Consider the following 23,225-nt stretch of genomic DNA (forward strand, 5'->3'; position numbering starts at 1 on the left):
ACACACACTTTTCTTTTTCATCACGAGTGACCTTGAACGCATTCCGCGAGCATTTGCTGAGATTAATTGCACGGCGCGGAAACTGCGCAGTGCCTTCGGTTTGGCTCTGTTCATCTTTCCAACTGCGGATGCGTCCTCGACTTTACCGGACTCGATTTTAGTGATGGCCTCAGCAATAAATGCCACGAAATAGGCACCCCAAATCTGTTTACGCATTTGCTTTACGTTTATTTGCTATTTCTGATTTGTGGATTGGGATTCCTGGTTTTGGAGAGGGTTTTCCATGCATGTTGAAGTAGCAAATACGGATTTGCTGTACGTTAAAAAGCAACACCAAATACATTTAAGTGTTAACGGATTACATTGTATAACGTGACTTGTGCCAGAGACGACATACCTACCAAAATGCGAATTCCTATATAACTTCTGTTGGAATTTTCTGGAAGGGACTCTGCGGTCTGAAAGCATTCATGCAGAGTACAGTAATTGCTTTCTACACAGCTTTTGTTAGGAAGTGAAAACTAAACCTACACTTGAGGGTGTATACCTGGACAGATTGAGTTTGTGAACATTCTTAAAGGTTGTGAACGTTCAGAGGCTGTGAAATTTCAGATGGGGGTCAAGTGAAATGAGGAGGCTTCTCCCCCATCCCCCCAACTTTGGTTAATGGGCAAATACCAAAAAATTGTAGTAGGTACTGGTTTACAGAACCTTTATTATCAGACTTGATAATGAAATGTAAGAGTTGCTAAATATGTTTGTCAAAATTATGGGTAGTAGATGTGTGTTTCTTGTGAGAAATAAAATTGAATTTCTTTATTTTGACTCTTTTGAGTAGCAAAATGGTTACTTTATTTTTTTAATATTTATTTGTTTATTTTGGCTGTGCCGGGTCTTAGTTGCCACACACAGGATCTTTACTTGTGGCATGCGAACTCTTAGTTGCGGCATGCGTGCAGGATCTAGTTCCCCACCCAGGGATCGAACCCGGGCCCCCTGCATTGGGAATGCGGAGTCTTACCCACTGGACCACCAGAAGTCCCACAAAATGGTTACTTTAAAATGCCGTGAAATGGGTAAGGAAAAGAGGCCTTCAGTCATCTCTATGATTGACTTAGCATTCTTTTTTTAAGATTTTCTGTGGGCCCCAGAATTTTGATAGTACTGTTTCTGACAGTACCTTTATTTACCAATTCAGACCACAGAAACAATATTTACTTAGTTTTGGAATATATATCTGAAGCAGTGTCTAAGGTGGTATTCTTGGTGATACTAGTGCTAAGAAATGCTACAGGAAAAACAAAGGGGTTCTTGGTTACCTTAGTTTGGGAAACAATGCTTTGTCCTTTTCCTTCTCCCCAAGGGTCACAATTCACATTATCAGGTTAAGGGCTTTGAGAAATAGTACCAGCAGTGTTTTCCGTATTTGGCCCCAGATCCCTTCTTGTTTTGTTTTTAGTGTAATAACTAGTAACACTCTTGAAATCTAGGTAATGGTGAAATGTTGGTCATTGGTGTCCTTACTGGTAATGGTACCACTCCCATAAATTGTGGACTGGGAGGTTGATGTGATTTGTGTGTGCCTGTGCATCCTGTGGGAAAGAGTACCTCAGATTTGGCTCTTATCACACTGATAGTGTGTAATTATGAGTTATTAATTTGAGGTCTTAACTAGAAGAAATTTAATTATGTAGTGTTCTCACTTCCCAATGACTTACCTGATTGCATACAGTTAAACTCCACTGGCTGCACTCCTTAATTGTTAGCATTTTTTCTGCCGGTATGTTAGAAACACATAAAAAGGATACCTGTTGTTCCTGAAGAATTACTGTGGATTATTTTAGAAATTAAAAATAATGCTGTTGGGTATTTCTTTTGAATTAGCTGTTAGCAGGATTCTAATTTGCTGAGAAAGAACAGTTAATATATATCATGTAAATACTTTCTTATATTTATTAGATGCTTAATTGTGTTTTCTCTTTTCCTTGAATGAAAAGAAGTTGGAAGCAGGGAATCAATTGTGAAAAAGATAAGAGCTCTGGAGTTGGACATGGAGATCGAATGGCCTTCAGCTCAGAAGAGCCTGGGTTGAAATCCAGCCACACTCCTTACTGGTCCAGAGCCACATACATGATTCATCACATAGCCTTTTTAAGCTTTCTATTCCTTAACTGTAAATTGGGATGAAACCTATCATATAAAACTATCATGAGAGTTAAATGCAGTGGATTTGTGGAGTTCCCAGTACAGTTCCTGAAGTGCAGCAGCTGGTGCCAGTCATCGTTGATTTCCTTCTCCATCCTGCTTTTGAACTTTGCTATAGTTATTAGCATTTTTTTTTCAACGTCAGGTTGCGTAGTTGTGCTGGTCTTCAATTAAATTTTTTTTTATACATTTATTTATTTATTGGCTGCATTGGGTCTTCGTTGCTGCGTGTGGGCTTTCTTTAGTTGCGTCGAGCGGGGGCTGCTCTTCGTTGCGGTGCGCGGGCTTTTCCACTGCAGTGGCTTCTCTTGTTGTGGAGCACGGGCTCTAGGTGCGCAGGCTTCAGTAGTTGTGGCACGCGGGCTCAGTAGTTGTGGCTCGCAGGCTCTAGAGCGCAGGTTCAGTAGATGTGGCACATGGGCTTAGTTGCTCCGCGACATGTGGGATCTTCCCAGACCAGGGCTCGAACCCGTGTCCCCTGCATTGGCAGGCGGATTCTTAACCCGTGCGCCACCAGGGAAGTCCCAATTAAATTTTTAATTAAATCTACTGGGTGCTTATTATATGGCCTTAAAATTGCCATAAGTCGTGTATGGACATAATACATAAAGATGTGCCCGCAGAGACCTTACAGCTGGGTGGGGAAGATACCCATACATATGATGAGGAAATTCGATGCTTTTGATATCTGGGAAGAGGGGATGTTCCAGCAGGGTTAAGAATATAGATTAGGAGAGGAAAAAAGTCTAGATGGAGGGACAGCAGGAGCAGAGTCCTGAAGAGAGTGTTTGAGACCATTCTGGGTTTGAATTACAACCAAAAGTTTGCCCTGTATTATCGGTTACTCCTGTGTGACTGATTCCTAGGTTTCCTGGACATCATAAGTTCTCTGTGGGTATTGATCATACCACTGCTGACACCACTTATAGTTTGTCATGGCCAGTCTGTCTAGGGATGAATTTGGGGCCAGATTTTAAATAATTGTACATATCACATTAAGGTGATTGGTGTTTATCCTAAAGGTGAGGGGAGCCATTGAAAGGCATTAAACCGTATGAAAGGTGCATTGGAGGAATCTGTCAGTGTAGGAGCTCTAGTTTACAGAGTGTAGCCTGTTCAAGAAGGCAGATGAAGTCATTTGAAGCAGGGGCAATTTGTCTGGAGTCCCTAGAATTTAAGTGTGTTGACATTTTTGGGGGTGGGGGGTGGGTGGTAGAGGGAGGAAGGATCCATTCATCATGCATATTGTTTTATCCAAATGTTGAGAGTAAATGAAGAGGTTAATAAAGCATTTTCATACCATTTTATATGTTTTTAGATTGTAGTAAGAAGGCATGACAACTTTTGAAACTTAGATTATATTTGTTTGTTTATATTTGTTGTTCAGCTTGCTTATAGTTATATCCTTATAACCTAGGTTTAATTTTTGGACCTGTCTGCAAATGATCCACGTATTTATCTATAGATGATCTATGTAGTTACAGACACGTATATATGACCTGTATATCTATCTGATATTAACTAATCATGTATCTAAGTTAATATTCCTAGTGTGAGTTTTAGGTCCTGACACAGGATAAGAATGTTCTTTTTCCTATGTACAGGGTTGATTTGTTGTTTTTTTGCTTTCTCTCTTTTAGGATCACTGTGGACCCAAGGAATTTTATGTATTTGGTGTGTTTTAATCAAGTAGTCATCATTCTTTTCCCTCAGCTTGTTCTAATTTGGGCATGGCTTGGTCCTTCCAAACTAGTTCTCTTCCCTTGGATGCGACCCCATTAATCTTTGAACTGTTTCTTGCTCATGTTACAAGATGTCTTAGACTCACTTTGTGCTTTTCCTGCCCAATATCTATCAGCCAGTTGTTTTAGCTCTTTTTATCAGGCAGTGGAATTTAGATAACAAAATCTGGTGCTGTGTGTCCTTACTGCTACTGAGATGCCCTCGCTTTCATTGAATAGGCTTGGGAAATAATAAATTTTGATTTCGTGTTGATATTTCCAATTCACATTTAACTTTATAGGGTTTTTACTTTTTTATCCTTTCTTCTCTAATGTTAAAATTTTGCATTCTTAGCAACAATAGTTACTTTCCTTTATCCTACAGTATAAATATAGTAGTTTGAAAACATTAATAACAGTAGAGTGATTGTAGGTTTGTGTTTTATTCTCCTTGTTTTAAAAATGTATCCATGCAAGGATGTACAGTTGACATTCTGAATTATAAAATCATTTGAAAACATTTTCCCTCTGATTTTGTAACCAATTTGATCATTAGTTTGGTTTATTTGAATGAAATCTTTAACTTTTTAAGGATTTCTTTAATGTTTTAATGTATTTTTTTCAGTGTGTAAAACATTTATATAGTTCCAGAATCAAAGCTGCATTACAAAGGTATGTTCACATTCTCCCTTTTCTTCCTATCCCTGCACTGTTCCTCTCCTGCCCCACTTTTATTAGTTTCTGGTTTATTTTTCCACTGTTTTATTTTTGCAAATATAAGCACAAGTATGTTTTGTATCTGCCTTTCTTAAAAATAAGTTTGTGTACACTGTTGTTTCTTCCTTTTTATTTAATATATTCTAGAGATCACTTCGTATACACTCTTTTCCATTCTTTTGTGCTTGTAGTTCATTTCCTAATTATGAACACTTGGGTTGTTTATATTCCGTTGCTGTGAATAACCTTGTGGATATATTGTTTTGTATTTGTGCAGGTATAATTTCAAGATAGTGAGATTGTTGGGTAAAAGGTAAATATGTTTGTAATTTGTTAGTGTCAGAAATTACCTTTTAAAAAGGCAGATCTGATTATGTCACCTTTTACGTAAAACCCTCAGTGGCTTCCCGTTGCTTTTAAGGACAGAACTTCAAAACGTGGCCTTAAGGATGTGCATATTTCTTATCCTTTGGGGCCTTGACCTCACCTGTACCACATCTCCCTTTGCTTTCCTTGCTCCAGCCATGCAGGTCCTTCTCACATCTCCCGTGCCCATCATCATCTCTGCCACCAGGGAGTGTGGCACTTGTTCTTTCCCTCTTCCTGGGATGCTTTTCTGTCCGTGTTTCAGTTATTTCTAATTTCATTTAGAGCTTGTCTCAGGCATCATTTTTCTATGAAATTCGTTTTGTGTGAGTTTGCACATTTTATAATAAAGGTAGACTAGGGAACTTTGATATATCCATCACTTGCTACAGTAACTAGCAGTTTTCTTGACTTTACTGAAGTCAAGTTCTTCTATTAGAGACATTGTTGTCCTTCCTGGTGCTTATCAAAATTACAGGGTTACATTTGTTCACATGACTTAATGGATTTTTGTTTTCTCAAAAAGGCTGAGCTTCATTAAAGCAGAGATTCTTCTTGTTTTTGTCCATAATTACTTTTCTTGTCCTTAGTTCAGTGCTTGGGTTGTGAGTGCTCAAATCCCCTGAGCAGTAGCTAGAATTGTCCAAGGGCAGGTTGAGGCTGTGTGGTTAAATGTGTGGTGTGCTGCACAGGGATCTGTCAGACAGTCTTATTCAGGGATCTCAGTTAACACAGTGTAGGAGCTGACTACGCAGCTCGTTGATAAGGCTGTTGTCTGTGTGCCTGATGCTGGAGTTTGCAGTCCATAGGACAGGCATTTGAGAAAGGAAGGTGGGTGTACAGTGGGGGAGAACCCAGACTGGAAGCCACAGCGAGACAGACGGAAAGCTGTGTCAGTTCTGTTGCCTCTGACCTTGGTTGTGTGGGTATCCTGAAAGAGCTGGGCCCTTTGTCATGGAGGTTACCACACACACTTGGCCCAGGAGGCAGAGACTCTCAGGGAGCTTGGGGGAAGGTAGAGTAGTTGTTGCAGCCTCGCATCATTGAAGCAGATGGGGAGTTCAGTGGGTGCAGGCTGCAGATGTCCTACCAGATGTGTGCCCCTTCACTTGCTCCCTCCGCCTGCTGCACAGTAGTCTCTCTTGTGGCCCGCCCAATCTAGAAACAAATGGGAGTGGAAATCTTGGGGAATGCGATTTAGCCTAGCCAAGTGAAAATGTTGCAAAGCAAAACGATGAGTTCAGGGTTTTAAATTACCAGATCAGGTTCCACATAAGGGACCTGAAAGTTTCTACGACTGCCCTAAAACTGCAAATTGAATTCCCCGTTTGTAAGTGAAAACATTGGTTGGTAAGGAATGGGATCCTGAAAATTGGATTAGAGGCATATGGTCAGATTCTGATTTAGTTGGAGACCTTGAACACCTAAATTCTGCTGGGCTATCTTTCCCAGTAGAAGCAGCCTTTCCATTCCTTGCCTGAACTTAATCTCCCTTTGCCTGAAAAACCTGCGTTTGGCTTCCCCTAGGATCATCCCAGGAGGCCCCAAAGGGTGAGGTGCAAATTGTGACCCATGAAGAGGTAGGCCTACCCTCCAAAAGATTGTCTAGTTTGCCATGAGAGAAATAGGAACCTGGGGAATATTTATGGGAATGGATGTTAAGGGTGTGAGTTGAAGGTAAAGGGAATGTAAAGTTGGGTTAGGCCAAATTTATTGATGTGGACCCATAAGGAGAGATTCTGGATTCAGTGTTATAGCTTGAGGGCTTAGAAAGGGCTCTGCTTGGTTGATTGCCTGAAACAAACCAAAGGGTGGCCTGTACTAAGTGGAGTTGAGATGTCAGAACTACCTTGGTATACTGTAGAGGAAGGTATCCCAAGGCTTAGGGAGATTGGAGTGTTGGAGTGGATTTGTCATGAAAGACTTACCCTTCCTGGGAAGGTTCATGACTCAGGCAGGCCTTATCCCACAGCCATAAGACATCTGCAAGACATCTGAACGTTTGGTACGATAAGCCCCAGTACCCTTGAGAACTCTGGTCACTCTTCTCTGTAGATCAGAAATCACAGTGGGAACTGCTGACACTGAACTGGAATCTGTAAATGCTGTGGTGACAGTTGGATCCTGGGTTGTCAGGTCTATTAAATGGTCTTTTTTATTTAGAATCAATCTCTGGGTTGTAACTACTGGTAATTTTTTGGTTACTCTGGTATTTTTGTGTAACCCTGTGAAGTTTTTCCTTAAATTGACTCAGTAAAAGATAAAAGCAATTTTATGTACTTTCCGTTCATAATTACTCTTCACCACAAGTTTTAGTCCATAAAGTAGGGTTCATCTAAAATACATGAGCCTTTAAATATATAATTTATATGACTTGTGGGACTATAATTTGGTGCAATCTTTTTGGAAGGTGGCATCATTGAAACAATATAAAATGCCTGTACTCTGTTTGGCCTAGCAATTCCACTGCTAGGAATTTATGGTATAGATGTATTTGCACAAATGTACAAACCTGTATGTGTAAGATTTTTCATTACAGCGGTGTTTGTGGTAGTGAAAAATTAGAAACATCTGTCTAATATTGAAGTTAACAGTAAAGTAAGTGATCTTTGTATCCATACACTGGAATGTTCTGTCACTATTAAAAATAAGAGGGAAATAAAAATAAGAGGAAAAAATTTCCTATATTGCATGGAAAATGTAATGTTTAGTAAGAGAAGCAAGTTGTAGAACTTAGTATGTGTGTGCATGTATGTGTTTTAAGATGTTTGTATATCTATACTTAACTATGCTTTAAGAATTTGCATATGTCATTAGATTCGCAGCAATCTTTAAACAGTGGTTACCTCTGAGGGATGTGAGAATGATGAAGGAAGGGGGAGGAGCGCTCCACGTAAACAGTCCGGCTGCATACAGCTGCTTCTTTTTTTTTTAATTTATTTTTTTTGAATTTTTGAATTTTATTTTTTACACAGCAGGTTCTTATTAGTTATTTTATACATATTAGTGCATATGGGTAGCTTCTTAATCTGAGTTAATAGTAAGTAGCAAATTCCGCTTTGGTTTAAGGATAGTTGACTTTTCAGAGTCTTGCCTTTTTGATTTTTCTTTTTTTCTTTTCTTTTTTGGTGAAATGTTCTGAAAGTACAGAAGTAGTTACAGATCCATGGTTTGTGACATACCAACCGTGGAACTCTACTCATTTTGTCATGAATTTCATTCACTCGGTCATGTATAGTTGTAGTTTGTTTATTCATGTAATGATTTATTCATGTATTATCCATGGTAGTAGTTCATACTCCTGTTGATAAATACTGGGTTGTTCCCAGTTTGAGCCTGTTGAGGTCCCCCAAGGACAAGAAGACAACAAGTTGGGATTAGATTTTGCTGTATTGGGAGAAATACTTGTGAGAAAGCCAACAGCCCCTTGCAGGACTGATGGATGTAGAGGAGGAAGAGGTTGGAGGGAACGTTTGGTACGATAAGTCTTCGGACTTCAGTGCAGTTCTAAGAAAGTTTAAGCAAGGCCAGTGACATGTCCTCCAGCCAAAGTTGGGGTCAGAGGAGTTCCTTGTCCTGCAGGAATGGACATGCTTTAGCATCCTGCTTATGGCCAGTCATTGGCTAGAACAGCCTGTGGGAAGTGTTGGGCTGGGGGAATGGTGATGATGGATTCAGAACAGAGCAGCTCCCCATGTTAGGTGATCCAACGGGCTCATTTCCATGACTGTCACGGGGCTCATGTGAGCAGACATGCTGTGAACATTCAGGTGCATGTTTCTTGTATGCTTTTTTGTTGGGTAGACTTAGGAGTAGAATTGTTGGGTCATATATTATGCCTATGTCCGGTATTAGTAGATAATGCCAAACTTCCAGTGTGGATATACCTATCAGTTTCTATTCCAGCTACAGCAGGGGTCCCGAACCCCCAGGCTGCGGACAGGTACCCGTCCGTGGCCTGTTAGGAACCAGGCCGCACAGCAGGAGGTGAGCATCAGGCGGGCAAGGGAAGCTTCATCTGCCGCTCCCCATCGCTCACGTTACCGACTGAACCGCCCCCCCCCCCAATAACTTCTCTTCTGTGAAACTGGTCCCTGGTGCCAAAAAGGTTGGGGACCGCTGGGCTACAGTGAACGCATTCTTGTGACTCCACGTCCTCGCCAGTGGTCTTTTAAAATTTAAATCATTTCATTGAGTGTGTGGCAGTATCTTGCTTTAGTTCTTGCCTAAGTTAGGTGTGGTCATGAGATTTGTCTTGGCCAGTGAAGTGTGAACTGAAGAGACTTGTCACACAGACTTTAAGAGCAGTGGTGAGATATGCCACATTCCTTTCCTCCTGCCAGTGATCATGTTTCCAAATGGAGCTTCTGGCAGTGCAGGTCTTTTTGTGTCTAGAGCAGGGGTCCCCCACCCCCAGGCCATGGACTGCTGCCAGTCCCTGGCCTGTTAGGAACCGGGCTGCACAGCAGGAGGCGAGTGAGCGAAGCTTCATCTGCTGCTCCCCATCACTTGCATTACCACCTGAGCCATTCCCCCCCCCCACCCCCGTCCATGGAAAAATTGTCTTCTGCGAAACTGGTCCCTGGTGCCAAAAAGATTGGGGACCGCTGGTGTAGAGCAAACAGAGAGCAGAGGGTGGGGGAGAGGGCAAGGGTGGAGAAAAGAGGGGGAGGGAATGGGTGGGGAGTGGGAATTTTTTTCGTCTTAAGCAGCTAAGATTTCTAGGGTGGTTTGTAACCATAGCATACTCATTAACCTATCTTGTCAGATAAACTTTTTTTTGTTGTTTTAAATACACTTTATTTTTAAGAGCAGCTTTAGGTTCACAGCAAAACTGAGTAGAAAGTACAGAGTTCCCCTGTACCCCCCGATCCCACACAAGCACAGCCTCCCCCGTCAGCAGCATCCTGCACCAGATTGTACATTTGTACAATTGACATTGTACAATGTCATTGACATTGACACATCATTATCATCCAAAGTCCATAGTTCACATAGGGTTCACTCTTGGTGGTCTATATTCTGTGGGTTTTGACATTTATAATATGTATCCGACATTATAGTGTCATACAGAATAGTTTCACTGCTCAAAGAATCTTCTGTGCTGTATTTGTTTTTTTCTGATTTCTGTCTTCATTTCATTGTGGTCATAATACTATATAAAAGCTTATGAAATTTTTTGAAGCTTGCTTTATGGTCCAACATACGATCACTTTTTGTAAATGTCCTGTGTGTGCTTGGAAAGAATGTGCTTCTGTCTTTGTTGGATGCAGTGTTCTATATTTCTTAGTTCAACTTGGTTAATTGTGTTAAATTCTTCTACATTCTTACTTTTTTCCTTTTCGTTTGCTGGTTGTATTGGTTACCAAGAGAAATGTATTAATACTCATATTTTGCATTTGTCTGTTTTTCCTTACTTGAGATAATTTTTCTTTATCTATTTTGTGGCTATGTTACTAGGTGCATACAAAGTTTAGCATTGTGTATTTTCTTTACCAGTTGAGTCTTTTAAAATAATTGTCTTTCCTTAAGGCAAAAGTATTATTAGAGGTAAAGGTTGATTAGCTTAATATTAATGTAGTTGCATTATCTTTTCTCTGATTAGTAGGTGCAGTGTATATCTTTTTTTTTAACCTTGTACTTTCAGTCTTTGTACTATGTTTTGGACGTTTCTGTTGTCAGCAGTATATAACCCGGGATTTAACAAATCTAGTCTGACAATATTTCTTATAATTGGAGTGTTTAGTCTATTGATATTTAAATTCAACCCAACTGTTGGCATAGTTGGGTTTAAGTATGTTGTCTTAATAAGTGCTTTCTGTTTATTGTACCTGTTTTATGTGTATTTTACTCCTTTCTTGGCTTTCCTTGGATGCCTTTTTTTTTTTTTACCTCTGCTAACTTCGAGGTTACTTGAAACATGCATCTTTGACTTGTCAAAATCTAATATTTGGTTGTTTCCCCCTCTTCCTGGACACTTAAACTCCATTTATTTTAGTTTCACTTACGTAGCACAGTTTGTGCTATTTTAATTCTGTGTATATTTTGTCTTAGGACATTATTAATTTGTACAGTAGTAGCCATTTGGATTTACCCTTTTCATCGCTCTTCGTTCCTTGTTGTAATTCCAGTCCAATCCAATTCCATTTTCCTTCTGCCTGAAGAACACTCTTTATTTCTCCCCTGTTGTGTGACTCCTAATAGTGAATTCTTTGAGTATGTGTTAGTCTAAAAATGTCTCAAATTGATTTTCCCTTTTGAAGGATATTTTTGATATGTATAGAGTTCTAACTTGTCAGTTTTCTTCTAAGGTGTTGAAAGAAGTTATTAAATTAGATTTTCAGCTTTCATTTTTTTTCTTAAGTAAACTGTCAGTTTAATATTTGCTGTCATGGATGGGATCTATCTTTTTTACTTCAGGTTTTTATGGGGTTTTTTTTGTTTGTTTATTTTTTTGGTCTTTGGTTTTCAACAGTTCTTATGATGTGTCTAGGTTTATATTTCTTTTAATTTATATTTTGTGTTTATAGGTCTTACTGAATCTGTGGTAATGTTTTTTATTCTTTTGAGAAGTTGGCAGGCATTATCTTTTAAAGTATTTCTGCTGCCCTGTCCCCCCTACCCTCCACTCCATTTAAATGCATGTGAGGCCTTCCCAGTCTCTTACCCTTTGCATGCTTCGTCCTGGGTATTTCTTCTGATCTCTCTTTGTTCACTAATTTTTAACGAGACCAGCCTATTGATAATCTGTCCATTGAGTTTATTGTATTTTTTCACTTCTGGAAAATCTGGTTCTGTGATAGTTTTCTACCAAAGTTTTATATCTTATTTTTCTATCTCTGAACATAATAGTCACAGCTATTTTATTTTTCATTTAATAATTTTATTTATTCCTGTAATCTTCTTCCCGTAGCTTACTTTAAATTATGATTTTGTAACTGCAACACCTGGTAGCCCAATGGGTCTGCTTTTTTTTGTTGTTTATCTGTCGTTTCTGCTAGTTTTTATTTTGTCTCTTTCTGGGCTAACTTGCATGGTTGCACATGTAGTAGATTACATTTTTTAAATCGTTTGAGATAATTTGGGGTCAGGATGATATTCCTAGAGAGGATTTATGCTTGCTCTGCCAGACGTCTGAGGGAGCTGGCAGCTTGGGATCACCTCTGCTAAGTTTTAGGGTAAAGAGGAGTTGCGGCTGGACTTCTTACCATTCCCCCAGCTCCAAAGAGCAATTCAGGATTCCATTTCATAGAGACGTGGGTTCACCAGCCCCCTCCTTCCTTTGGCAGTCCCTGGGTTCTGGTCTTTGGCCCCTCACCTTGCAAAGTTGTTAGCCTTTAGCTGCCCCTTTACACTTGGCAGTTACTCTCAGGGAGAAAAGTGGTTGCATATATGGGGTTTACCTACCACTCTAGGTCCTGCCTTTGGAAGCACTGCTGTCTTCAAGTTCTTTGATGCCTTCAAGCATATGGTTAGTGTATGTGTCACTGTGTGTGTTCAAGTTTTTGTTACGGAAGTTTTCAGTCATATACAGTCGTTCCTTGATATCTGCGGGGGGTTGGTTCTAGTATCCCCAGAGGATACCAAAATCCATGGTTACCAAAATCAAGTCCTTTACATAAAACAACGTAGTTTTTTGCATGTAACCTATGCACATCCTCCCATATAATTTGTCATTTCTAAATTATTTATAATATCTAATACAACATGAATATTGCATAAATGGTTGTAAATATAATGTACAAGCTGTGTAAATAGTTGCCAGTGCTTTCAGGAACTTTCTGGAATTTTTTTTCCCCTGAATATTTTTGATCTGAGGTAGGTTGAATCTGTTGACGTGGAACCCACAGATATGGAGGGTGAACTGTACAATAGTCAAGAAAATAGTGTAAAAGATCCCCCTTTGTCTCCGTGACACCATTCCAGTGATCTTCCTGACCTTGAAAGCTTCCTGGCTTCTGGTATGGCAAGATGTTCCAGGCTCTTCATATATTTCCTCCCCCTCACCTGGAATTAACCTTTTCTATAAGAAACTCTGCTTCCCAATAGTTTTTGTTAAGGGTGTTCTTTTAGATTTTATTTTGATATTCTAGCTTTCAGGAGAGTGGTCTAAATTACCAGTCCATCACTACCAGGATTGTCCATTCTTTACATTGATTCCTGCAGGTGGCCTTTAAAGACACATCAAAGATTCAGGGTTGCTTTTTGCCAGTGGTTTTAGGCAGGGGGGGTTGTGCCACGGACGTTTTCTCAGTCTGGTGAAACCTATGGATACCTTCTCAGAATGTTTCTGAATACAGTGAATAAAATACAAGGGAGCAAAGAAGAAATGTTATATTTAAATAGTTATTAAAATATGAAAACAATGTTAATTTAGTAGTATGGCTTTTTTTGTTACTATGTTAAGTGACAGATAAGATATACAGAAACAATTTCATATTTTAAGGTACTAAAGGGACAGCTCTTGATGTTTATCAAAAAGTAAATTGAGGTGGTCTTTTATCTCCTTTCACATATTGATCAACAAATAATTGATGATAGGGAATACAAGAGAGCATAGTAGATCCGTGTGTCACAGCAGTGTAATCCTGACACACTAGCTACCCAGAGTGAGGTCAGATTTTATAGGCTGAACCACTGTCCTCCATAAAACTGCCCTCACTACAGACACCAGCAATAGACTTGGTGGTCCACAGGCCACCCACATTTCTGACCACCTGGCTACGAATTCGGGGGTCCTCATGACCTTCTCATGTTTGATAATTTACTAGAACAACTCACAGAACTCAGGAAAATGCTATACTTATGATACAGTTTCATTATAGCAGAAAAGGATCCAAATCCATGACCATCCAAAAGAAGAAGCACGCAGGACAAGGTCTGGAAGGGTTTGAATGGGAATCTTTCTTCTGTTTTCTTCTGTGGAGTCAGGAGTATCACTGACCTGCACATGGATATGTAATGGTGCATGGAGTTAGAGTATTGTTGACCAGGGAAGCTCTCTCCAGCTTCTATGTCCAAAGTGTTTATTGGAGTTTCGTTATGTGAGCATGGCTGATTGAATCATTGGCCATGAGGTTGAGCTCAGTCTTTAGCTTCCCTCCCTGAAAGTTGGGCTGCTATCGGGGGATTCAAAGCTCCAATCCTCTAATCCCGTGGTTGGTCTTTTTGGTGTGGCCAGCCCCATTCTGAGTCATCTTGTTAGCACAAACTATCTAGGAGCCCACCATAAATCACAAACACTCCTGTCATTTAGGACATTCCAACGATTTAGAAGGTACTTCCCAGGAACGGGGTTGGGGGGGTGGGGGGGGGCAAGGTCCAACCAAACTCTTTGTTTTACAACAGTTACCAATTCTGTTGTCACAGTTTGATGACTAATGCCCTGATGGCTGATCCACTCCGGTCATGTCTTGTTCTGTGGCAGGCCTCATAACTTAATTTAGAAGTAGTTGATGAGGGCTTCCCTGGTGGCGCAGTGGTTAAGAATCCACCTGCCAATGCAGGGGACATGGGTTCAATCCCTGGTCTGGGAAGATCCCACATGGAGCAACTAAGCCTGTGCGCCACAACTACTGAGCCTGCGCTCTAGAGCCCACGAGCCACAACTACTGAAGCCCGCGCGCCTAGAGCCTGTGCTCCACAATAAGAGAAGCCACCGCAATGAGAAGCCCGCGCACCTCAAGGAAGAGTAGCCCCCGCTTGCCACAACCAGAGAAAAGCCCACATGCAGCCACAAAGACTCAATGCAGCCAAAAAAAAAAAAAAAAAAAAAAAAACAACGAAGTAATTGATGAGCTTAAAAGCTGTTTTGAGATCTGTAATAAATGCAGTGGGGTGGAAAGATCTGTGATTTCTATTGTTGAGAAAGTCAGGGATACTGGTAAAATCACGTGGTTTCATATGCTCATGATGGAAGGAAGTGCTTGCTATATAATTCAGGTGAAAGTTAGGAAAATGAAGATAGAATTTTTCCCTCATCCAAATTCATGATACTTGTGAATTTTGTCCATCCTTAAGAACTCCTATATTAGAACTTGGTGGTTAGATGTCTCATGATTTAGGCTGTTTAATAATTTTGTTTATATTGATATGAGAGTTTGGGGCCCTGAAGGCCTTCAGATATACACTTGGTATGTACTACAGCCAAACACTGGATAATTAACAATGCTGTGTTCAAACAGCCCTTCGTTTTAATCTTGAGGTTTTAGCCAAAGGGACAGCCTACGCTGGAGACCTCTGGAGCACTGTTTCTACATGCCATCCATTGAAACATTTGTGACTGGACTTTCTGGTGAATTCTTTTGGGTACTTACAAAGGTTCTGAGTTGTAATACAATGTTTTTTTCTTTCCAGATTTATATAATCTAAAACTATTGACCCTTTTTCTCTCAACATTTTATTGTGAATATTTTCAAGCATATAGAAAAGTTGAAACACAGTCGAACGTTTGTATACTCACCATCCAGATTCAGGAATTGCAAATATTTTGCCACCTTTTTTTTTAAATAATTTTTTTAAAAATTTATTTTATATATTTATTTTTGGCTGCATTAGGTCTTCGTTGCTGCATGCGGGCTTTCTCTAGTTGTGGCGAGTGGGGGCTACTGTTGGTTGCGGTACGTGGGCTTCTCGTTGCACTGGCTTATCTTGTTGTGGAGCATAGGGTCTAGGCGCGCGGGCTTCAGTAGTTGTGGCACGCGGACTCAGTAGTTGTGGCTCACGGGTTCCAGAGCACAGGCTCAGTAGTTGTGGCACGTGGGCTTAGTTGCTCCACGGCATGTGGGATCTTCCCAGACGAGGGCTTGAACCCGTGTCCCCTGCATTGGCAGGCAGATTTTTAACCATTGCACCACCAGGGAAACCCTACCACTTGTTCTTCATCTATTTTTTATTTTATTTTATTTTTTTAATGGTTTTTTTTTAAATTTATTTATTTTATTTATTTATGGCTGTGTTGGGTCTTCGTTTCTGTGCGAGGGCCTTCCTTAGTTGCGGCAAGCGGGGTCCACTCCTCATCGCGGTGCGCGGGCCTCTCACCATCGCGGCCTCTCTTGCTGCGGAGCACAGGCTCCAGACGCACAGGCTCAGTAGTTGTGGCTCACGGGCCCAGCTGCTCCGCGGCATGTGGGATCCTCCCAGACCAGGGCCCGAACCCGCGTCCCCTGCATTGGCAGGCAGACTCTCAACCACTGCGCCACCAGGGAAGCCCCTCTTCATCTATTTTTAAAAATCACATCTTAGGACATAAGCTACAGACTTTTGAGTACCTACAGTAAATCTGTGTTGTTGCCACCAATTCCGAATTTTGCTGTTCTTCTCTCTCTGCTGTTTTCCCCAAACTTTTTAAATGAAACTTGCTATACATTGAAAAGTTAAACCTATAGCTGAGTTATACCTGTATGTTTTCCATTGAGATTCATTTGCTGACATTTTGTTATACTCACATTTTTTGTTGTTAAGCCATTTGAAAGTTGCAGTAAATTGCAGACATGATACTTTTAAAAATGAGGACTTTTTCTTTGTAACTACAATATCATAATTAAGAAATAAAGAAAATTATTTCTTGTTTAATATTCAGGTCCTTTTCAGATTTTAGCCATATGTCGTTTTTCACATAAATATTTGTGATAACATATATTCCTCCCCACACTTTGAACCCTTTGTGACGACAACTTTAAGACACTTGTTGGCAGCCCAAACTTCAGCTTAACACTTGATGTGTTTAGCCGTTTGTACTTTTCCACTAGTGCTGAGGCTTCTTTGGAACATGGCACTTCTGCTTAAGCAGTTTTATAAATTTATTTTCTTTTTATAAATAACACTGTTTGGTGATAGCAGCTGGCAGCAAATATTTTGATATGTAACTTTTTTTTTTTAATATTTATTTATTTATTTATTTAGGCTGCTCCAGGTCTTAGTTGCGGCATGCATGTGGGATCTTAGTTCCCCCCAGGGATCGAACCCATGCCCCCTGCAGTGGAAGCACAGAGTTTTAACCACTGGACCACCAGGGAAGTCCCTGTGTTTATTTTTAAAATAAGAAATTTATCTCAGCTATGCTACTTGCAGTCTATATGCCCACGTACGTTTTAATTTCGGTGCAGTAGGTTTTTATTTTGTATTATTTATTTTTTTAACCTCTTTATTGGAGTATAATTGCTTCACAATGTTGTGTTAGTTTCTGCTGTATAACAAAGGTGCTGTAGGGGTTTTTTTTATATATAAATTTATTTATATTTGGCTGCATTGGGTCTTCATTGCTGCACCTGGGCTTTGTCTAGTTGCGGTAAGCCAGGGCTACTCTTCGTTGTGGTGTACGGGCTTCTCGTTGTGGTAGCTTCTCTTGTTCCGGAGCACGGGCTCTAGGTGCGTGGGCTTCAGGAGTTGTGGTATCTTCTCTTGTTCCGGAGCACGGGCTCTAGGTGCGTGGGCTTCAGCAGTTGTGGTACACGGGCTCAGTAGTTGTGGCTCGCGGGCTTAGTTGCTCCACGGTATGTGGGATCTTCCCGGACCAGGGCTCGAACCCGTGTCCCCTTCATTGGCAGGTGGATTCTTAACCACTGCGCCACCAGGGAAGTCCCGGTGCCGTAGGATTTTAATTTCCAAAATGGAACAGGTATAGTGGGTGCCTTATGGTGGTTGTGTAGAGTCTGAGTTGATGCATGTATAGCAGTGTGTGACACACAGCATGTGCTTGTGGACACTTGTTTGTGAAATTGTGAGAATCTTGTGATCCCCTTTGAGATGGTTATAGAAATATTTTGAGTTTCAAAACTAAATTCATGACATGTTTTAAAGATTGTTTAGCCAAATTGCATGCTTGGATAGTTGATTATATTTAATACAGATGGACTTATAGCAAAGGGAAATGAATCCAGGATCTTCTTTTCCCCAACTTTCTTTATGAAAAATTTTAATTTGAAATAAAAGTTCAGAGAATAACATTAGTATGTTCTTTGTATAGATTCAAAAATTAATATTTTGTCATTTTCACTTTTTTGTTTGTGTATGTATCACTTTCTTTCCGTGAACTATTTGAAATTCACTTGCAGACATTAATTCAGCCTACCTGTAGAAATTTCAGCATGTATTTCCTAAGAATAAATATATTCTCATGTATAACTACAGTGTCATTATTGTGCTTTTAAAGATTAATGAAAATTCCATAATGTGTCATCTACTATATAGACCCTATTTAAATTTCCCCAGACTTCAATGTCTTCTATAGCTTTTTCTCCTCCAAACCATTCATTCAGGGTTTGCTTGCTGTCTGCTTTTAGTCTCTTTTAATCTAGAGCAGTATGTCTACCTTTTTTTCTTATGACATTGACCTTTTAAAGAGTATATTCCATTTGTCTTGTAGAAACTTCTCACATTCTCTTGTATCACCTGTATTTCTTAAAAACTGGGAATTAGGTCTAGAGGCTCAAGTAGATTTAGATAAAGTATTTTTGGCAAGAATTTTTTTTTTTTTAAAGGGGTTTTAGGGAGAGGCTTTTTTTTTTTTTTTAAAGAAATTCACGTTCTTTTATTTATTTATTTATTTATGACTGTGTTGAGTCTTCGTTTCTGTGCGAGGGCTTTCTCCAGCTGCAGCAAGTGGGGACCACTCTTCATCGCGGTGCGCGGGCCTCTCACCATCGCGGCCTCGCTTGTTGCGGAGCACAGGCTCCAGACGCGCAGGCTCAGCAATTGTGGCTCACGGGCCCAGTTGCTCCGTGGCATGTGGGATCTTCCCAGACCAGGGCTCGAACCCGTGTCCCCTGCATTAGCAGGCAGATTCTCAACCACTGCGCCACCAGGGAAGCCCCGGCAAGAATGTTTTATAATGATATGATGTACTTTGCATCACATCACATCTGGAAGCCTCTAAAATGTGGTTGGCTCACAATTAGTGGTGTTGAATTGTTTGATCCCTCCATTGTCAAGAAGCATTTATAATCAACAGGTAATTTGGGGTGATTCTTTGGTACTGTGCAACATTATTCTTTAACAGCCTTTCACTGAATGGTGTTAGCAATCTGTTGGGTTTAGTCCTGAATACAGAACTATCTTTTTTATTGGCTTCAATTTAAGCTCCATTTGACAACATTTTGTGTAATATTTGAAAAAAATTATGACTCCTGCTATCTTAGAAATGAGATTGTGCTGTCTCAGGATTTAAGATAAGATCAAGCAGTTGGAATAGTAATTGCAACTCAAAAATGGGGAAGGACTTTTATCTGGAATTTTGTTTTCTTATATTATTCAAAAAGCTCCTATATCCTTCTCTTCTGCAACTCTTTTTTTCAATCTGTGTCTTATACTTTTTACAAGTATTATAACAAGTTCAACCTGAAAATTTTAATGAAGTGGTAAGCAGTAGAAAATCATACCAAGGTAAGCTTAAATCTGCTAGTGAGAAGGGTGCATACTCTTTAGACCATCAGTAAGCTAAATTTTTCATGTTATAGAACCAAGTTGATTTATTAAGTTAAGAAACGTTGATACTTGTGTAGATTAAAATATTCTTCAGTCTTTGAAGCAGCTTTGTGAAGAGTGTCAGAGAAAAGGAGCAGAGTCATGGGATGTTTTTAAAATTGGGAAATACTGCATTATTTATTGTATACCGATGAGAACAGAAATTGATAGAGAAGATAGAGATGGGATTGATAAAACATACGAAAGGGTTGAATTTAAACACAGTTTATCTGTTATTATAGTAGCAGAGGCTACCAACCAGCTGGTGAATTTGGTGGTGGGAAGATGAGTAGTTTTCTTTTGTTTGCTTCTGTCTAACTAGCAGAAAGGAACCGTATCTGCTGAGGGTGGGCTTGGTATTGTCAAATGCCCACTTGAGATATGAGATTATAAAGTTGAAGTTTTTCAGCCCCATTTAATGGCTGAAATTGTGGGTGCAGTAGGTAAGGAGTTGGGTTAGGGTTTTGCCAGAAAGTGACAGGAAGAGAGAAGCAAGGGAGTCACTATAGTGGTTGACCATCTGTGGAATCTAAGCTGAGTAATGAGGGAAGTTAGTCCCCAAGGAAGATAAAGGTCAAGCTGTAGTTTGGAGGTAGTGGTTGCATCAGACTTGTTGGAGTGGGACTGCTGGTGTAGGAAAAGTGGAATGATCAGAGGTGGTTTTGAGTGTGAGATGCTTGAAACAAAGATTCCAGAGGTATTGTAGTCATTGGTGACGAGAAGGTTGAGGTTGTGGCTGTGGAGATAGTTGGCTGGAGTTGGGTAGGTAGTTTGAAGTGAGGATGTCAGAGAACCAAGGGGGCACGTTGTTCAAAAGATCATATGTTGCCAAGAATGTGATGGAAAACAAGATCTTCAGGAGTGTGTGCATATGACTAGAGGATTAATAGGTAGATGACTGCAACGAAAAGGGGGGCCTGTTACTACTAGTGCTATAGCACTTGCCTCCACGTTGGGGTGTTGGGGTAGGAGAAATTGTGTAAGTAAGGTTGTTTGGGGAACACAACCACTTTGGAGAGAGCTGCTGGATGGAGGGGACCCTAGATAGACTTTTGCTACAGACAGACTGCCTTTCAGAAGGCAGCAGAGAGGTTTGGGCAGATGGGGGAAGAGGGCTGTAGGGTTCCAGTAGGGAAAGATGCATCAGAGTTGGAAGAATTGAATGGGGAACCTGAGATTTCTGGTGCTGAAAGAGGTAGACTGATGCGAGGCTTACATGTCTGTTGGGTGGCCTTGGGAAGGACGAGTGTACTTCTTTGTTGTCATGACAGCCTAGACTTTGTTGTCATGACAGCCTAGACTTCGTTTCCTTAGCTCAGTGGGTGGGGATACAGGCTGGTTGTAGCTCCTAGGAAGAGCACATGAACCTTGCATGGGAAAAGTCACCTTCAGAAAAGGTGCTGCTTCCATGTTTTTTCTGTACAGGCGTACCTTGTTTTATTGAAGGTTTGTGGCAACCTGGCATTGGCAGATGATGGTTAGCATCTTTAGCAATAAAGTATTTCTAAATCAAGGTATGTACATAGTTTTCTTCAGGTATAATGCTACTGCAAACTTAATAGACTACAGTATAATATGAACATAACTTTTATATGCATTGGAAACCGAAAAATTAGTGTGACTCACTTTATTGCAATATTTGCTTTATTGTGGTGGTCTGGAACTGAACCCTCAGTATCTCTGAGGCATGCCTGTATAACTTATTGCCACTTGAAATACTGTCTATTTTCCTTACTTATTTGTGTACTGTCTGTCTCCTCCTACCTAAGCTTCAAACAGTAGGCATTCTGAATATTCATTAAATGAATTATAAAAGCCATTTGTTTTTAAATTTCCCTTGAAGTTTTATATAGTTAAGAATTTTTACCAGTTGAAATGATTCCTCTCTCCCTTGTTATTTAGGCTTTTTAATTATTTTAACTATTTTGTTGAATTTTAGTCTCTAGAAAATGCATTCCCTTCAATTCTTAAACCTGTGAATGCATGGCTGTACGATGTAGACATGATGACTAATAACGAGAACTGAACGTAGTCATGTGGTTCAGTGAAATTTGTGGTGGTTATTTTTGTGTTTTATGAGAATACGTTTCCATATATGTTTTACTACATGGACTGTAAACTGGACCCAAATTTCATTTAAATGATAAACTGACTTAACTTTTTTGCATGGGTGTGGAAATTTCTTTGAGGCTCCTCCAGAGTTATTGCATCTTCCGCTCTGGTTTCCCGAAGCTTGGGAGCAGAAAGGGAACTGCGAAGTCTTATTGGCTGCAATCCCTTCTTTTGCCCAAGGCTGCTGGTTTACTGACCACACCTCTAGCTGTGGCTCAGACTTGAAGTAGTTTCCAGGGCTGCCTCACCCTCCAGCTGTTGTTCCACCATGCACCTGCCACACCTCTGTTGCCCGCTCCAGTGCCTTGCTGGGTCTTTTTGTGTCCCATCAAGAATATGGGCCCTGCCAGTCTAAATCTTTTCTGACATGCCAGTGTCTACCCTTTTCTGACTTCTGCCAGCAAAATGGATTGGCTGCCAGCAAAATGGGTTGGGATACAATGGGGGAAGCCAGATGCTGTATTATGTTCAGTTGACCTGTGAGGAACTGCACTTTTCCTTGTTGAGGGGTCTAGTACCTCCTTTTCTCCTGCTCCTCTGTGTTGTCCTTGGCACTGAGTTCTGAGGAAATAAAGTTAATTGCTTCCCGGCAAAGTGTATTTTAGCTGATGTTACGTTTAAAATTTGTCATGTTTGATGGCTTACTCGGAGTAGTTTGCTTTGTGATGCTCTAGTAATGAATGAACTATTATTTCACTGTCTTACAGAGTACTTAGGATTTCACGTATTTTTGCTGAACTTATTAAAAAAAGGCGCTTGGGATGATGGATTAACAAGAACATTGAAATTCTGTGAAAAGTTTCAAATTGGAGCATACTGAATTTTCACCCTAGTCCAGCAGCTCTGCTGCTCACTTAAATACAGATGAATGAAGACCCCATTCGGGAAGACACCTGGCCAGCGGTCCAGAGCTGATGCAGGTAGGCAGTGCAGTTCTACACTTTAGTACAATAAATTTAAAACAGTTGTAAAAATGAGAAATGCTCTCATGTAATTCCTAGTGGTTTGCTATTCCTAAAGCTTTGTGATTTCCAGTATTTTAAACACATACACATGTGAAAGAAACAGGTTTAGGTTTTGGAAAGGTAGGGATCATATTAATTTTTTTTTCCTGTGGTCTCTTGCAGTAAGTTATAGATGTCCAGTAAATACAGCAAGTGAATTGTAAATACTTATAGGATTATAGTAAACAAAGGATTTATCATTTGTTTTTGAAAGAAGATGTGAAAGTGAGATGACTAGCTGAGTATTAGATTTAGTGAGATTTAGGATATTTATAGGGAAAAAGGTAAGCTCAGTTTTTTGTGTGTTTATTTGAAAGAACTTTACTGGAATGAAATGTATGGAAATGAAATGAATATTTAATAGAAATTAATTCTTATTTTTGTGGCACACAGCCGATACTAGAAGTTTAGACTTTGCATGATTTTTGTCCACCCTAAAAGCAAAGGTAAAAATCTTATAGGCTACAAAATAAAATAGGTAAGTAGTATTTTCTTTAAGGTTTATGTTTTTCTCCGTTCCAGAAATACATTTGAATATTGGAAAAAACCTGTCATAACATATTAAGGTTCTTTGATAAATGAATCTGAGAATTCTGCTAGGAAAATTACTATTAATCATACAAGTGGTTGCTATGTG

The 23,225-nt window shown here is 40.0% G+C and overlaps 1 protein-coding gene across 2 annotated transcripts in view; it reads left to right on the forward strand.

Moving 5' to 3' along the window:
• SPIN1 (spindlin 1) overlaps positions 1-23,225 on the forward strand; it is a 65,926-nt gene that overhangs the window by 1,016 nt on the left and 41,685 nt on the right. The window contains exon 2 of one of the 2 annotated variants that reach the window (XM_057548305.1): positions 22,292-22,504. The exons of the other annotated variant lie outside the window; for it this stretch is intronic. Coding sequence (XP_057404288.1) covers positions 22,453-22,504 — 52 coding nt within the window. The 5' untranslated portion in view covers positions 22,292-22,452. The remainder of the gene's footprint in view (positions 1-22,291; positions 22,505-23,225) is intronic. 2 annotated transcript variants of the gene reach the window in all.

This window comes from Balaenoptera acutorostrata, chromosome 6, assembly GCF_949987535.1.
Source record: "Balaenoptera acutorostrata chromosome 6, mBalAcu1.1, whole genome shotgun sequence".
NCBI classification, from domain to species: domain Eukaryota; kingdom Metazoa; phylum Chordata; class Mammalia; order Artiodactyla; family Balaenopteridae; genus Balaenoptera; species Balaenoptera acutorostrata.